General features: G+C 36.7%; 1 protein-coding gene across 1 annotated transcript; it reads right to left on the minus strand.

The window, feature by feature from the left end:
- Positions 1-1,633: 1,633 nt before the first annotated feature.
- On the minus strand, positions 1,634-11,634 carry bfsp1 (beaded filament structural protein 1; the record flags this gene model as incomplete). The annotated part of the gene is made up of 8 exons (XM_079248562.1): positions 1,634-2,619; positions 2,835-2,926; positions 3,476-3,696; positions 4,651-4,764; positions 7,820-7,912; positions 9,870-9,965; positions 10,068-10,128; positions 11,261-11,634. The coding sequence occupies 8 exons, from the start codon at positions 11,632-11,634 to the stop codon at positions 1,634-1,636; spliced, it is 2,037 nt and encodes a 678-aa protein (XP_079104688.1).
- Between the last annotated feature and the right edge of the window lie 7,391 nt (positions 11,635-19,025).

Below are 19,025 nucleotides of genomic sequence, written 5' to 3' on the forward strand. Positions count from 1 at the left end.
CCCACCCTGAAAAGCACCACAAGGCAGCACCGGACATCAAACAACTGATGTAGGTGTAGTTAGGTGAAAATAAAAGTAGGTCTTGTATTCATCAGATGGTCAGAACTACAACTCTAATGGTGTATATTTCTTCATGCTTTTGTCTGTTAAATCAACTCTCAAAATGCACTTGGACAAGAAATAGCTTTCACAGCTTGTTCCCAGGGCTTAAGAAGGGCCAAACTCAAGTTAATGTAAGTTTGAAAGGCCAAAAATAATTATAAGAAATACATATTGAAGGCTTATAAAACAACTATTTATTGAGACAACTTGGAGATGTTATATTCTCTATAAGATGTATAGTGAAGACTTCTAATTGTCTCAGTGAATACTTCGTTTCTTTTAACTGCCTTTTCAAATCAACCACAAATAAGTTAATCTCAAAACTAATCTTTCATGTGGGGGGTGTACGGACCTAATCAGGTAAACCATTTCTTAATTGTTAACTCTTGAAGACTTTCTGAGAACATCTATATGCTGTTCAACACACATTAAAACAGCTCATATTCTGTATTTTCATTTTTTTCTTATTCAGCGTGCAATATAGGGCAGTACAATATGAACACAGACGCAAAGGCTTGTGTTCACATTACAGTCAACAATGGTCCACAGCTGCATTAAACTGGTACCGCTGTCTCTCCATCTCAAACCGACATCACTTAATAACATAACACTCCCTGAAAAACTTGAGAACACCTCAAAAATGAATAAGCCGTCCACTTTTTTACCAATCATCTGACAAAGTACGGTCCTGCAAAAATTAGGCTTTTAACACAGACAAGCAGTCTTGCATGAGTGTTTCTCTTTACTAAAATGCCAGTCTGAAGCAAAAGTCATTCAAAGACCTTTAAAATGACAGTTTAATTAAATTCAATTATAATCCAATTAAACACAAATCTCTGTTAGTATACACAATTTAAAGTGGTGTCTTTAAATTGAGACTGGGCAAAATCTAAGACATTGCGACAACTATCTCATTGTTTTTGTCAACCATAAAATGCAAAAATAAGAACCTATCAGATCACAATGTGAACTATTTGACACAAACATCACATGGCGTTTAGATTGATGTTCCAATCTTTTATTATTTTTTTTATATCAAAGCAAATTAATACACAGCAAAATTGTGCTGAGGGCAGGCAGTGGCATCCAATTGAACAAATGAGCTTAAAGGGGAAATGTTCAGAAGGGTGGCACAACTTCAAAGTTTTTTTTTTTTTCTTTTTATTTTTTAATATATTGTTTCTTATCTTTAGTGGTGGCATAGAACTTAATTTTTTATCCCAAGTTTTCAGACAGTAAAGGACTCATAGCATGAGCATGGGTGTAAGGCGAACAACATCATAGCACTTAAGGAGCTAGCAAACATGTTCTGGAAACAAGACCAGAGACTGCAAGCAAATGGAAGAGCTCTAAGTATCAGATCAGGAATGTGTTGTTTGTCTCAGAGCATGATTGGTCTCCCTATGAGACAAAGTCATTGGTGTTAATACAAGAGTTTTCGATTGCTCAAAATAATCTGATACCGACATCAGTTTTATCTACTTGTTAGAAGACTTGGACCATGTAGCGTTGCACTGAAGTCAATGTGGTTTCAGTGTTTCTTCTTGCTGGACTTTTCAATCATGGTTTCCACCACCATTGAAGTCTCCTCATAACCCTTAACTTTACGACCATTAGAGAACTTCTCTACAGATTCGACAACCTCCAACTTTTCGTAGCTCATTGCATCTGGAGTGAAACTGCTTGAGCTGGTGGTGCTCGTGCTCGATCCTGAACTGGTGCTGGCCCCACGAGGAGCAGGCTTTGGAGTCTGCCCACTTGGACCATTATCATCTCTATGTTTCTTGGATTTATTGGCAGCAGGGGTAGGATCTTGGGAGCCTGGGCCGGATGGTGGAGGCGCAGGGCTTGGATCCTTTGAGTAAGGCTGCGGCTCCCCATTGTTGTGTTTACCTTTTCCTCCATTATCCTTAGGTCTTCCACCCCTGTTGTCATCTTTTCCTCCACCATCAGAGGGCAGGGTGGGGCTGACAGGCCTAGGGTCTATCATGGGCTGAGGTGGTGGAGGAGTAGGTGTGTCATACCCATAAGGGTCATACGGCCATATCATTCCATCTCTGATAGTGACATAGATATGGCCAGCTGATGGTGTGGAGGTGTAGAAGCAGGGATCCAGGTAGCTGCCATCTCCGGTAACAAGGACATAACGACCCTTGGTGTAGAAATCAGCGATCGGCTCTGGCCGGCTCTTATATTTCCTCATTCTGTCTCTTACAATGTTACAAAGAGTATCAAATGCTTTGCTAATCTGAGCGCCATCTGGGACATCTTGTGGAGAAACACCAGTAAAAACAGGTCCCTGCTCAGTTCTCTTCACCCTCTCCCCGTGTACCTCCTCAGATGTGCTTCCTCTCATTTCTTCATCTTTAGCCTCTCCACTGGCTCCATCATTTCTTTCCTCTTGGCCACTGTCAATCACATCTTTGGGGGTCAGTTCTTTTTTCTTCAGGACCTTTTTAGCAAGTATCTTCTGTCGAGGCTTGATGCTTGTGATATCTTGGATAGCCTGGGTGATATCTGGACACAAAAGAAGTCAACTTAACATAACTGGTTGATTAAGACTCCATCTAGAGAATGTATTCTTTGGACTTTTTGTTTAAAGACAGTAAAATGTTGTTAGTTTTATAAAGAGTAATTCTCTAAAAGGCAGTCGTTGTCACAGCCATTATGACAGCTTACTGTGCACTCAAAATGAGATTTTAACAGCTGTGCTATCCTCATAGCATCTTTACCTCTCCCCCTGCTTGATGGAGTGGGTGTATGAGTGTAGCGGTAATTGCTGGTAAACAAGGTAATGGGAGTTCCAATAATTGCAGAATTCAACCTGCAGAAAAACAGAAATATCAACCATGCGTCAACAATGTACTCAACATATTTCCAAAGCATTGAAAGCAGGGATCAATTCACAAAACAATGCTTGACGGTTTCTGAAAGGAAAATGGGATACAGTTTGGAAAAATTATTGATTATCACACAGTGCCATCTGCTGGTAAATTTCCAATTTCACATAGCAAACACCCATAGGCCACACAGTTTAGGTCAGGGATGATTGGAAAACCTGCAGGACAACAGTCCTCGAGGACCTGGATTGAGGATCCGTGCTTTAGCCCAAAACTTCAGCCCTCGTAGGTCACCAAACACCAAAGATTTTCCAGTGTGTGAGCAACTTAATTCCTTTTTTTTTATGTTGGAACAGTTAAGACAGTTAGACAGTAATTAACCAGTTACATTCATCAATATGTAAATGCCTTTCTCATGTAGCTGGTCAGATATCTCTTTGGCAAAACTCAAGCCAGTCTTCAGAAGGTCTACATTTCTGACTGGATTTTAATGAGAACATAAATCTTAACATTCATTTCATTCAACAGCCTACCTGTTGTCTTCATTCTCAATGATCCTGTTGTACCTCTCCAGCTCGTTCTCAAGGGATGTCTGGTACATGGCCAGGTGGCGGCATTCACTGGTGAATTTCTCCAAGGATCGCTCTGCTTCCTCAATGTCCTTTCGCAGAGATTCAATTTTCTCATTGTACATTTGGATCTCATTGTCGTAACTATCCTGCGTGTTTTTGATGGCTTGCTCCAGCATTGAAGTCTGACAGAAGAAATAGATACAGGCATAAGGAAACTGTATGTGACAAAAGATACATTACTCACCCCTTTGAGAAGGAGTTTACACATCATTGTTAACACAATGCAAGAGTGACTGATTAAACTATCAATTTAACAGAATCTGAATTTTCTGTAACAGAATATGAATTTTATTTGTAAAAAACAAAGTAATCCGTTTTACTTTTACCGATTTTCATCTAAAATTAAACAAATGGAAACAGATTTCGCAAATAAATACAAAAGTGTTATATTTTCTAAATATTGTTCTTTTGTCATGCTAAAGCAGCTGTTAGTTTTCTGAAGCTACAGTAACTACACTGTAATAATCCAGTCAATGCCACCATCTAGTGGTACTTCTGCAGCACAGTGGTTTATGGATTGTGCAGTACTTGTATAAATAGGTCTTGGCAGTTTTTTAACACCTTTTGTAATGATATAGATATACTATATATATATATATATATATATATATATATATATATATATATATATATATATGTATATATATATATATATATATATATATATTAATTTTATATATATATATATATATATATATATATATATATATATATATATATATATATATATACATATATATATATATATATATATATATATATATATATATATATATATATATATATATATGTATTAATTTTATACATATTATATTAATTTTATATATATATATATATATATATATATATATATATATATATATATATATATATATATATGTATTAATTTTATTTATATATATATATATATATATATATATATATATATATATATATATATATATATATATATATATATATATATATATATATATATATATATATATATATATTAATTGGACAAAGTGATGTAAATGGATGCTAATTGGCTAAAAATATGGGTGCACTTTAAAGCTCCTGTTGTCATGGTGACTCACCTCATTCTGCAGGCGCTGCTTCTGGGCTTGCAGCTGACAGAGGGCGCCCTTGTAATCCTCCAGCTGACTTTGCAGGCCAGGAACTTTCCTCTGTGCAAGCAACTTCTCCTGCTCCTTCACAGCAACAGCACAAATAAGATACCACATGAGACATGTTACATGTCATTATACAATGAAGCTAAAAGATATGACAAACTAAGAACCTTTTTTATTGAAATGGTAAAATGTTGTATAGCTTACAGCCTTGACACTTCCTGTTTCATCATTCTTTATAAAGAACTTGTTCTTAATTTATATCACACCTTCCAAAACCAATAAACAATGAATAATAAGGGATAGTTGAAACTGCTGTCAATGTTTCATAAAGCAAGAAGTAACTGTCATGTACTGTGTAATGTATAACCATGGCACACGACATATATAATAGCTAAAATCATGAAGGCAGCAGAGGAACCCTTGCATTCATAAAATCCAAAATGTTTTGGTGCCTGTGGGCTTCGACCTGATGTATTGGGGAATTAACTCATCCAAACCACTGCACAGTTTGTGAAATGTCAAATCTGAAAGTGATATGGATTTCAAATTATTTTCAACGGTAATGTCTGCTGCCTGTTCTAAAGAAGTGAGATAATAAATGTGAAGTCAAATTAGGATGACATTTTAAAATATTAGCTTTGAATTTGAAGCAAATCAACGTAGGTGTGCCATTTTGTTTAACAAGTCATTAGATTATTTGGAAAATGGCACAAGTTCAGATGTACATAACCAATACGACTCACTGGTTTAATTTATTCATATTACCAACCTGCAGTCAATCAAACAACTGCAATTTTTGATGTCTGCTTGTCTGGCTTAAATATTCTATGGAGATCCCCACTGTGTGAATGACTCCTCTTATAAACTGACAATGCACTGTAGTATGAAGAGACACGTGGAGCTAATTATGGTTTTTCTTGGTATAGGAGAAAAAAAACTAAAGGTTCTGTAGAACTACAGAGATTTGATGTGGTCAAATGTAAATAATTTACTACAATAATGTGTAAGATATAGCAGATACTCACATTAATGACAACAAATCTATATATTTGTGTCCTTTTAATGGATGCTAATCCACAACCCAAAACAAATTAAAATTTATGTTAAAATATGTCAGTCTTTTTTCTTACCTTGGTATTTTGGAAGTCTCTAAACACCAAAAACCATTAAATTCAGCAGCTATAGCTTTACATGAACTTGGAATGTCAGATAAAAACTTGTGTGTCTAATTTCGCTTGACTTTGTATGATAACCATGGACTGCATAGAAAAGTTGGGAGTACCTAAACAACACCATCTGGAAGTCATATGTTGTTGCACTCCTGTTTCCTCCAAAGAACATTAAAGTGGAACTATTATGTGTATTTCAGGCTAATTTTTTTTTTTTTTTTTTTTTTTTTTGTTTGAGCCCAGAAGGACTGGGATTGATCGAGTTATTGTCACAAATCTCTTTATTTACTTCAGACCGACCCTCTCTGTAGGCTGTCAGATCAACCTGTGGGCAAAACAAGTGGATTGAGACTGTTCCGCATTAAGCCCCGCCTCCCGCCACTGCACTACATCGGGAGTGTGCACCGCAACTGCTTTCTCCGTCATTGTAACATCTCATTAATAGAAGGATTAGGCTAATATAAACTCAATAAAAAAACAAAATACAATGTCAACACATAGCATACAGCCCTACATGTTTGAACCTGAATCAGACCCTGAAAACAAAGTGGAAAACAGCAACCCACAGCAACGAATGCAGCAGGATGTCTCTCTTTGGTAAACTCACCAGCCATCATTGGAAATAACTTTATCCGACGTTTTCCACCCACCTGATGTATTTGTACATGCCCTTGTTAACCAGTAGAAGGTAACCAATCACCGAACCTTATCCCCCGGGATGTCTCAAAGATTTCGAAGTAGAAAAAACTCTCTAAAACAATGCGTTTTTTCGTCACCATGGAAACCGAACAGAGAGCGTGCTGGAACTCAAACTCAAACTCAAACTCAAACATGGGTTTAGGTGATAAAAAAAACAAACAAAAAAAAAACAGTGCCGTTCACATGTCTGATGAGGATTCAACACTGTAACACTGTAGAAAGTTCAGAAAACTTGAAATATCATAGTACGACCCCTTCAATGTTTTCTAGCATGTTAGACTCTGCCAAAGTAGTGCATCCCATCCACATATGGTATAAAACACATTAACATCTTATCTGTACTGAACTAGTATATCTATTTATTTTATTGTCACATTGATTTACATCATGCTGTTGGCTCGCATTTTTCAAACTTTATACTAATCTAAAAAATTATTCATACCAGCGTTTTATCCAAAATTGGAGAAAATACCAAAAAAAACCCCGCATACATATGCATAGCAAACTGAGACTCTATATGTGAATAGCATAAAATATTAAACTAATCAATTTAGTTTCATTATATATGGAAATTCAGTTATATCTTACATCAACATTAAAATCTGTTTATTTTGACCTGAGGAGCCCAAATTAAAATTCCAAATTGGCCTCATCTTTGAAGAAAATATCAATACTTTTCTCAGGTTTTTGCATATGTAGCTCTTAAGACTGTTTAAATTCCAAAGGACAAAATGTTAAAATAAACAATGATCTTCTCTACTTACTCTTTTTGCAGATATCTGCTCAACACTGTTGCCAGGAACCATGGCTCTTTGTCACCACCCAGAAAGCCTTAACTCAACTAATTAAACCATTTCTGTTTTAGGAGCAATTCTGCTCCTGAGAACGGTTTACATAAATAAATCTCCAGTCTTCCACACAAACACCGATCACAGCGGCACTGTTAGTCAAACATTAGCATGCACAGCCATTCTTCATGGCATTTGCCTCATTATGTGTCCTGACACTTTCATACTGCTGCTTTTTCTGTGTGTTGATGAACAGTTGACTGTCTGTGCTTATCACACATGTACCCATGCATCCACATAAACACACAAACAAATGCAGGCACAGGCAACCAGTTGGACTGAGGAGCCAGTAACCTCATCAACCCTAGAGTTTTAACAGGGCTGACACACATGCAAACACCATGTTTTTTCCCTCAGGGTCAGTAGGAGGAACAGACATACACACAACACACTCAATGGCGACGTTAGTGACCTCACCTCAGAGATGCCGACTGACACATTTGGAGCAAGAGGCAGTGTCTGGTTGATTTGTTGCAAAATGTTCACATAGGTTTGGATCTCTGCAAGATTCTGCGAAGAGGAATATTATAAAAAACAAAACAAAACAAAACAGAAAATGTAAAAATAGCAACTCAGCAAGCAAAAATACATTTATTTTGTACAGCAAAACCAGCTGCTCCTTAAATTCTTCAACTTTCCCATTGTGGATTGGGTAAATTAAAGAGGATTAAATGAAAGATTTTCATTTAGCTGAAATATAAGATCTGAGATTTTTTTTATTTATTTATTTTTTCCAACAAAGGGACTTTCTTATTAAATCAATTCGTGCAAGCCTGATGTCAAAGTCTGATAGAGGGCAGCTGTATTTTTTTCTATATGGGGAAATTTGAAATCTCAGGACCATGAGTCCAATATTCCCAAGACATAAAGTCCTATTCTTTCCCACATAATAGAGTAACTGGAGTGCCCTTTCATATCCTGTCTAAACATTGCATTTCCATCGATTAATTCATCAGCAGATCTGGATCAAGCTAAAAAGACAGAAATAGCTCAGGCAAAGAAGTCCATAGAAAGTACGCCCGATGCTTGCGACATATTAGTTGTGTTTTGCCTCAGCGTTTTGCAGCCATTGTGTTAGACTTTCCAGCCCTTTCTAATGCACAGAGGGCAATTTTTTGTTTTGTCTCATCTCTGCTTTTTTAGTCACATGTCAGTGCCTGTCATGACCAGAGTCACATTTTCTCTGCAAAGCTTTTCTTCACTCACGCCACACAAAGTAAATTATTGCAAAAGCCCTCAGAACATCACAGCACATCCCCTGGCACCTATTTCGAGGCTTTGAGGCTTGTCATTTAAAAGAGTAGTGACCTGAGGTAAGCTGTGTTCAAAAGCAACTGTAAGAGACACACAGTGTTGCCGAAAGATTCTTTGAACTGGTGCTCTTTGATGTGGGTTTATAGGGGGAATGTGAGTGAGTTAACCAATAAACTGGCTGAGATCAAAGGTACAGTCAACAAAACAAAATGGGATTGGCCATTTTACAAGTCATTGATAGAAGTTATTACATTAGCTTTTTCTTTCTCACATTAAAAAAAGCTTTTTTTGTTTTTGTTTTCATCCAACATGTTCGTTCTGTCTGCGATGGACTGGCGAGCTGTCCAGGGTGTACCTGGCCTTTCCCCCAAAGATTGCTGGGATAGGCTCCAGCTTCCCCACGACCCTTCATCGGATTAAGCAGATAGCATAATGAATGTATAAATGAATGTTCATACAATATAAGGATTTTATTGCGAGATTAATTTGTAACATTGTCCCACTTGATACGGAACATTTTTATTTCATGTTGTTTATTTTTGTATTTATACTGTAATTCCCATCATTCCTGGATTATTACCTCTTTGTTAGAACTATGCTGATTCACTCCAGACTTTTCAAAACTGCCGATGATAAAGACAGTGTTGGATCATCATGTGAGCTTCTTCAACTCATTTCCTCTGTGTTTATGAAAAGACTTTACAGATACAGACAGCAAATTGATGTATTTTCCAGAATCTTGTATTCTTTTATTACATGCTAAATTTCTCTGCCATCCAGTCTGACGATGGATTTACTGGTGTTATTATATTTTCTGAAGCATGCTATTTTGTGAATTCTGAAAATATTTGCAAATAGAGAATTTTATTATTTCGATAATAGGAAGATGGATCCTTTCTATGAACTGAAACGCAGGAGGAATGAGTGATTTTCATTTGTTCCCCTGCAGTTTCTACAATATATCTGCTGGTAGCAAGTAAAGCACGACATCTACTGGTGATGAACCACAAATATTAGTTTTGCTCAAAAGATGTTTACAGTAAATATTAAAAAAGACCTATATAGTTTAAATATTAAAAAGATGCATGTCCCCCCCCCCCCCCCCCAAAAAAAAGCTTTCAATTTAAGAATTAAAACAGATGTTTTTTCTGCCTTAACTGCATGGCTATATTATGATGGTTATAATATGTTCGGTGGTATTGCTGACACTAACCTTTTTATGTCTTTCTCTGGTGGAATTGATGTCATCCTGCAGGAACTGAGACTGGATCTGATACTCCAAGTTTCTTAGTAGAGCACAGTCTGCTTCCTGTGAAAGGAGAGACGTGACGTTTTTACAATAGAAAGCACAAGTCGAGCCTAACTAAAGTCAAAACCGGAGTGTTAAAATGAATACCATTTTATATCATACCTTGTTTAAATTTTCCAGTGTACCTCGCAGCTGCTCTTGATAATCACATTCATTTTTGTATCTGAAAGACAACACTTCTTAATGTGCATTTCATTTCAGATGTATTTATATGGCACCTCATAGCAACAAAAGTCATCTTAGGGCACTTAATACACGTAGATACCAGCTGATTTCATTTTAGCAAGTGCCTGTCGACACTAAGAAAAAGGGCATTCTTGCAACATTAAAAAAACTTATAAAAAAAATTTCCACTGGGATGAACAAAAGACATTTAATTTCCTGAGAGCAGACTCAGGAAGGGTTGTCAACCTTGATATTTGATTTTGGCATTCATATAAATCTAGGTGAAGTCACATTATTATTTGCGAGCGCTGAATTATCAAAAAAACAACAAAAACATAAATACCACACTCTTGTCTCTAATGTGCAAGAGACACAAACCAGTATGGCACATGACAAAATCCAGCTCAGTTAACCAGCTACTTTCAGTCAGAGTTGGTCAATACTAACCCACCAGTTGTGTGAGGAGGCTTCTGTATTTGATTGATTGCAAGCCCTCAATGCCCCGCTGTATTTACTACAGTGGTTCATAACTGCAAAAAAAGATTGTCGTTCTGTTTCTCTACAAGTGTTTAGAAGGACAGTTTGCACACTGTTTTGGTTTAATATGGACATTTAAATTCCTTGCCTCTGGAAATTCTGTACAAAATGGAAATAAACTGAACATTTAGTGTGTTCTTTAGACAGCATTGGAAAATATTTCTTTAGAGTGAATAACAAACAGTTTTAATTGGAACTATAGTTTAATACTTAGTTGCTTACAAAAGCAATATGATCTGTTTAGTTTCTGATCAGTACCTGTCTAAAGAGGTAATATGTAAAATGAATACTTTTGTCAGGTCAAATTCCACTGTGAATCTCTTGTTATGACAGATGATAATGGCAGAATTCATTTGTAATTGATGGATTTTGTAATAGGTCAGAGTTTAAACAAATCCATTTTAATTGAATTCCAGTTTTCTTTTTTTTTTGGCACCTCATTAATTTCATCTTCCTGTATTTCCAGAATCTTTATTTTAAAATCAGCAGGTTCATTATCATCCTCTCTGTACTCTAATAAGACTTCTTGATCCTGCACAACAAACGTCAAGCTCTGACACACAGAAAAGACCAAGCACTACCCACACCCTTACTTGCTGGTGAATTCATCCAGCATGCGACAAGCTTCCCTCAGCTCGCGCTCGAGCTTGGCGCGGTCGGAGTTCAGTTCTCTGATACGCTGCCTGTTAATATCGATCTGCTCTGTGAAGGCCTCCTCCAGGCCACTGGCCTCTTCCATGCGCTGCAGCGTCTCCAGCTGCTTGCGGAACACGGCGTTGCGTTGCTCCAGCACTCGTGCTCTGTTGATGTATCGGGCAAAGCGGCTGTTGAGCTCCTGAAGACTCTCCCATCCCTGGATGGCTGAAATGCCTGCAGAGCTTTCAAAGTCTTCGGTGTCCTCGTCAAAGATGTCTGAGCGTTCATACTTTTCCTTGCGCACTTCGCGCAGGTAGCTGGTCTTGAACATGGCAGCGCTCTTCTCTCTGGGCTGATGGTATCCCCGGAGTGCTTGGTCCCCTTCAGCACCTTTAGTGTGTGAAAACTTGGGTGCTCACCCTTGTGTGTCTCATGCTAGACTAAAAGCTGCACAGCACTGGTTGGACCCGAAATAGCCCCTCAAACCTACCCTCTGGCTCTCATCGTGTGTGCTTTGAGCCTGGGGCCTTCCAGAGTTTATTGTTGCCTTTGTGGTGGAGATTTGAAAAGCTGTACTGTTGATGACAAAGCAGAACCACAAAAGCAAACAATTGGCTGGCCCGCGAAAGCACTGGGTTGTAACGCACCATTATTTTGGTTCTTAGTCAGCTGCTTTCTATGTCCCTGTTTGATATGGTGCCCTGGATTCGGGCCCACTGCAGAGGGGACATTTCATGCACTGCAGCATTTGTGGACCGTGGAGAACTATTCTAACCAGAAGTATTAGTCAGACTGCACTGGAAGTAAAAAGTTGTGTACGTGTGTTAGTTTATCCAAAAGGTATTCGAATATTGTTGATTATCATCAGATGAACAATTCATTCAATGTCTTATTGAGTCAGTATCTTAACCCATTATGTCAGCTGGAGAGAAGAGACGACATTTAAATCATGGCAACATTTGTGGTTTGAATAGAACTTTTTTTTTTTTTTTTCAATTAAGTCTCTGCTATATTTTACTCATTCCTCTTTTTCTTTCTGTGACTTTTTGTTTGGATGACGGATTCAAAGTGAATGATGGAAGGAATGAGAAATTCAGACAAGTTATTTCCATAGCTTGCTCTCAAAGGGCTATGAAACAAGCTCAGTGAGAGACTGAAAAAATCTATAATCTTCTGGGAATCAGCTGAATGAAATGCATGTCAAATGACTTTACATGAGCGTTTCAGCATTTATTCCCCAGAAAAGCTCCCAGATCAATGGAAGATGTTATCATTTAAGCTGAAGTTTGCAATTTAAAAAAAAAACAAAAAACAACCAAGTCAAAAGAGATTTTCAGGATTTATGCATACTGTATGCACATCTGGGCATGACTACATCTGGAAGCAGTCTTTTATCTTTTTCTTCATGTCCACTGACAGGCAATAGTCCACGTCTTTGGTGTCGATGGGCAACTGGTGACAAAGAGAGAACTGCACACCTGGTTCCAGAGCATAGGTATGCAGTTTAACGCATGCAATTACATGAATCCAAGCTGTTCGCTGGATTTTCCTAACAGGTAACGAGTAAAAACATATTTTATATTTGCGTCACTTCTTGGCTCAACTATTTGAACAGTAAATGTTCAACAACCGTCTGGTATTTCCTCAGTAAAGACAGCAATGTAATCTAGTTCACTCAACAGCTTTACTTTCTGCATTTAAGGAGCAGTTTTGCACATGAGATAGTGTTGTGTAGATAATGTGTACATGACCTCACCATAACTTTGTCTGCCATTTTTGGGGAAACCCAGCTACTTTCACAGTTCTCATTTGTAAACTGTTAAAAGCATCAAAAACAAACTGCAAGTAAAGCTACCTATTTAAGGTTAATGCTTTATTATTACTGTCTTACTCTTCTTACTCGCTGTGACCTGACTCAGGGTCTATGTCGAAAAAATGAAAATATTGTTTTCTCATCATCCCAGCAACCAGTAGCCCACAGCCAGTGGCCTACAGCAACAAACTTGCCATTCAAAGAAACTCCAGCACAGCGAAACCTTCTGTGCCTGTGCTTCTTCCTTCTCAAAATGACTGTTATGTTGCAGTTAAATCACCATTTTCAGCAGCAAGAGAGCATACACAAACGTCACAGAAATGATTTAACAGCGCAAGCTGTTGGCGTAACAAACACTGTCCCAGTTCTGCTGTGTTTCTCTGCTTGGAACCTGCACACTCTAATTCTTACGTGCATTTCAACCAGATGCACACTTCAGAGTGGACCCAGGATATAGTGGGTATTGGGACAAGGCCAGCCTACCGGTACAGAAATTGCCCATAGTGCTCCCGTCTCCCATTGCCTAGCAACTGCAGATGCTATGTTTAGTGTTCCCATTCTTCCACAAAACACACGAAAATATATTAAAAAAAAAAGATTAAAGAAAACAGAGCAAGATTTTTTTATTTTATTTCTTATGATTTACATGGGTTGTTTCTTTAAGGTGTTAAAAGCACACTCCTCTGCTTAAATAATAAAGGCAAAATGACAATAAAGCATGTCTGCTAAACAGCAGATTTTTGTATCAAGCAATGTTGTTATCAAAAAATTAGTCTCTATTTTATTTTATGTCTATGTTCATTATATCCATTATCTAGTTTTTCTTACAGAAACTTTCATCTGTTTTTTTTTATAGCATTGCACACTAAAAACAAGTTATGAAATAGGAATTTTATTCAGTATAATAATAACCACGCATTTTCCTGCCAACTGGGCTGTATTGCATTCCAAATATAACAATGATACTTTCCAAAAATTAAAATGTGTAAATGAAACACCTGATCTCACACCTGATCTCACTGCAGATCATGCAACAGCTATTTTGTTTCCAACCCTTTGCAGTGATCTTTTTTTAAAATGACTGCTTTCTTGACTCATTACTCCTCCGGAAAATGGAAAAGCAGCTTTAATTTTGTTGTATGATGATGTCAGCATCTGACCTTGTGCTTCTCCTGTTACCTGTGACACTGATGACTCAGCCACAAATGCTTAAACCGGGGAAAAAAGTAGCAGATGTGGCATTATTCATTGCTCGTGCACAAAAAAAAAAAGAGTTAAGTGGGGTTTCGCGTTTCACTTTTCCTATGTCAAGGCTGATGTCATATTACACATATGATGCTGCCCTCGACAGAAACAACTTGCTAATGACACATTGCCTTTTTACAATTTTTTATTTGTGATACTACTTACTAACATTATCCTGGTGAGGCTTTTTGTAAGTTTTTGTATCACTTCTTCCATTAGATTGCAATTTTCTGCAAAAACATGAAGCATAAAAAAGTTTGCATTTATTTAATCATTTATCTTCAATGAAGTCTTTTTTAGATCTTCAATCCTTACTTCTGTCAGCCACAAACTGCAACCAAAGAAAAATGCTAGTAACTAGTGGAACAAATGTGACGTGTGTGTATAATGTGCATACTGCCACAGAAACAGCAGTGAAGGTAATCCCTCTAAAGCTTTTGTTTATATGATAAACTTATTTGTCTTTACTTGTAAGTTTCCTTTTTATATTTCCTGTTTGATTGTGATTAGACCCCTTCATAAAGCATCCATGTTCTTCTGCATCATTGTTTTGTCCCTTCCTGTTAATTTCTTGTTCAACCCTCATTCTCATGTGTTTCATTTCCTCCATGTTTTTCTCTTTCAGAACAACGGTTGGGCTCCTTGTGTAAAAGAGATCCCAAATTATGTTTTTATGGATTAGTTAGTATTTAATTGACTTGGTTTGTATTTTTCTTGAACTCTCTGGCCTCTGTGTTTATGATTGCCTGAAAAGCATTTTATCTGCCTTGTCAGTTCACACAATTTCTTTTGAGTAGGATCACATTTGACTTTTCCTAGCTAGGCTGCAGAGCAACATCTGACTTAGTTCAATTGTTGCTTTTAGGTTGCTAAACCAGATTCTTGCTAGTATTTGAAGTTTTTGTCTTTCACTCAGCCTGCCCAGCCTGCATTTAAGCCATCTCCTGAAGGATTGTCCTGTCAAGCCTGAAAACTGGTTTTCTACCTGCAACTCCAGTCCCTGAATTCTCCCGACCTTGGGCCATCTGTCAAAACCTAAAGCTCATCTGGTCACAGTTGATTGATCTCTATCTCTGTTTTTTTTTATACTTCTCCCATTGTTTGCATTTGTTTGTCTGCCTTTTGGGCAGAAATCACACAACTAAAGTTCAAGTGAAGTTTTCTTTTTTCTTTTTTTTATTATATAACTTTCCATGTTTATCTATGACACAGTTGGGTCCACTTAGAAATAAACCTTTGACATTTTTTATCCGAAGCGATGACTTTGATGAATTTCAAAGTGTATTCATGCACAGGAACATAATACACACGACATTGTTGTTGAAAGTAAATACCAGGTATGAAATTGCCTTTATAATGTCATGGTAATGAACTACCATCAATGCAAAAACAGGAAAAGAAAGGTTCCTAGGGTGCATGTCTTACTGTCACTGTCTACTTTCTTTATTGTGTCTTCCTGTGAAATTACATTAGAATCTATCTCCTATCCAGTGTGTAGCAATATAGCCAGGAGGTAATGCTGAATGACATTAACGGCCATCCATTCAGCTAGCAATAAAGACAATTAATCTAGCTCAAATTTACACCATGTATTATATAACTGAACCTTTCAAAGGGTTCCCACTAGCAAATTATTGTAAATCATACACAAAGCCCACTGTACATTGACTTTCACTGGCTTTCTTTGTTTCTGTATATTCTTTTTGTATCTGTTTCTTTATCATGTACAAATGAAAAAAAAAACAAAAAACAAAACCTTTTCTCTGTGTAAGCACAGAGGTAATTCATGAGAAAAAGATCAACATGTCCAATTTCTGCATCCCTAAACAAAAGCAAAACTGTGACTAAATGGACAACTTCTGTTCAGACTTAAACCACAGATGTGTACTTGTATGGATTCTGTTCCACTTCTTCTTACTCCCTCATAACACTGAGCAATAAACCACCCCCCAACTGTCCACCCTCATGCAGACACCATAGATCAAAGGTCTTGTGCATATTCTCCATGGATGAGGCGAATGCCTGGATGAGGAACGCCTATACAATGCTCTCCTTTCCATCTATATTCGGTGGTTACGAGTGGCAATAAATCTGAAGACGGGTAAGATCAGAAAACTGTCCGTGGCTGGAAATGAAAGCCTTGTGTTTATCCTGCTTGTCAGGCCTCCTGGGTTCCAGTGACAGACACTAGCAAGGCTAAGAAAGTAACACATATTTAGAGGGTAATAAAAAGCTAATAGGAACATGCAAAGATTGTTCTTTCATCCCCTGTGAAACAAAGGTTTAGATATACACAAGACAGCTTGTTTCTGCTCCTCTTAAGTCCATTAGATGAGAAAAGGAGCTCTCTGCTGGCTCACTTGTGTCTCCTATTATTCATTATTACACAGGAAACTGCAGTCACTGGGTCTGCCAGTCTGTCACACTTGATATGAGAGAACACAAAAAAACCATCCTGCTGCAACTGACAAATGATTGGCAGAAGTAATATAGAAAACAGTAGTAGTTCTCCACCATAATAAGAAATTGATCCTAAAAAGTCATCAGTGCTGCAGTCTGTGTGTTCATCCTGTTTAGGATGGTTGGCCACAGACAGATGGTGCTGAAAGCTTTCCACTGTTTTGTCCACACTCCCTTCACAGTGAGTAAATGACAGATTATAATGCCTTATAAATGTGTATACAGTATTTTTTTTTTTTTTACAGTTTATCAGTCAACCAAAAGCAAATTACTATAATTTTTATAATCACAACATTGCTGTTAAAAAAAACAGTATTAAAACAAAAGATTGATGTTTTCTTGCTGTGAGCAGATCTCCAGATAATTGTGTCTAGAACAACTGGAGACTGTAGACAGCAATTATCTGACCTTGAATTTCCCTGGATTTTTTTTTTCTACAATCTGAGTCCAGCAGAGCAACATCTTTATTTTGTAAAGAACTGTGATGACGGTAAGGTGTTGGGCATGTATTGTTGATAATAAAAGAAGTACATCTTTATATTACATCATTGAAGAAATAAAGGTTTTAAAATTTAAGCGTTTGTATCAGCAAGGAGCTGTCAAATGACCACATTTTGAATTGAAAATTGCTTGATTTTTATTTATTTATTTATATTTCTTTAGTTAAAAAAAAAAAAAAAAAAGAGCAATGATTTGAAAAAAAAAAAAAAAACACAACTAGTACTTTGTGTGGATGGGTGTTAAATAGCAAATATTAATTCAAAGTGAGCCCCATTCATACTGTAAATACAAAATAAAACATGAAAGCATATTATAATACATAATTCATATAAATAAACGATAAATGAAAACTTATGTTGATCTTTAAAAAAAAAAATCTCCATAATCAAGGTACATTAAAGTGCATTTCTGATTACAAAGGTGTAATGAATGTGGTTTACTAAAAAAAAAATGGAGTGAATTTTGCTTATTACAATCAACACCCCTGAAATTAAAACAGAGATTATTGAATTTTTTTCAGAAATGTATGACATAATAATGACAATGAATAAACTGAATGTTACTTTTTGACTATTCAAGCAGGTTCTTTTTCCATACTGTAACACCAAGAAATCACCAAGAAGCCATAATGAGTATGTGTCTATAGGGTGCATATTCCAAAGATTCATGATGACATTGTAATGTCATCATGAATCTTTAGAATATGCACCCTATAGACACGTGCTCATTACTTGATTGACTGGGAAAACAAATTTTGCTCATAGGAATTTATGCAAGAGTTTAACAAGAGTTGATATGTCAGTCAGATACTGTTTCCAAAGCTTGGAGGAAGTGACATTGTGTCAGATTATATGAGGATAATTATTTTAGATCCCACATGGTCAGTGACAGCTATGTTAACAAAGCAAGCTGTGAGAACTGTGCAAACCTGCAATGTTTGCACAGTCATAACTCCAAAGAACATTAACACAACCAAGGTAAATTGAGAAGTAACAAACCTACCTTCAGGTAGGTTTTATATGACTGCGTATTTACCTTAAAGAAACATTTTAGGGTTGAAAAACCGAAGCCTAAAACCACCAAAACTTGTGATATATACAGCTGTATTTTAAGTGAGAAACCTCCATGATGAAACATTCACAGGAAAAATTCAGTCTTGCTGAACACAAATACGAGAAAGAAATTTGTGGGGCTTGCAAAACCTAAGTCACAGCTATAGTTGAGTGTATTTTAAATTAAAACAATTTTACTGATATGCAAAACAAGAAAGAAAAAAAGCTACACACTAAAGTATGTCTGTTATGTGTTTTATGACATTGCAGCAAATAAAATAATGCTCAAATGTGCATTTGCAACTATAAAAACCGACGATTGATGCATTAAGATGGCCAACGTCTTCACACATTCACATTACAATTTTACTTACAAGTGGATGCAGTGGATGCTGAATCAATTAACATACCTACATGACACCTTTAATATCCAAACTGGAGTGCTGAAGTGAATTAATTATCAAACAATAATTCTGCCACAATATCCACTGCAGAAGAAGCAGTCCCATGGTGCTCTGTGCTTTTATATGCAATGCTTTACTGAACATGTGAACATGCTTTGGGAGAAAATTAAGAGTAATTTTAGTGATGTTGCAATGTATTCTTCAAAAGGAAGAATAAATTATGAGAATGTTCTCATTTCCAGCCTCA

This window comes from Telmatherina bonti, assembly GCF_933228915.1.
Source record: "Telmatherina bonti genome assembly, chromosome: 11".
Taxonomy (NCBI): domain Eukaryota; kingdom Metazoa; phylum Chordata; class Actinopteri; order Atheriniformes; family Telmatherinidae; genus Telmatherina; species Telmatherina bonti.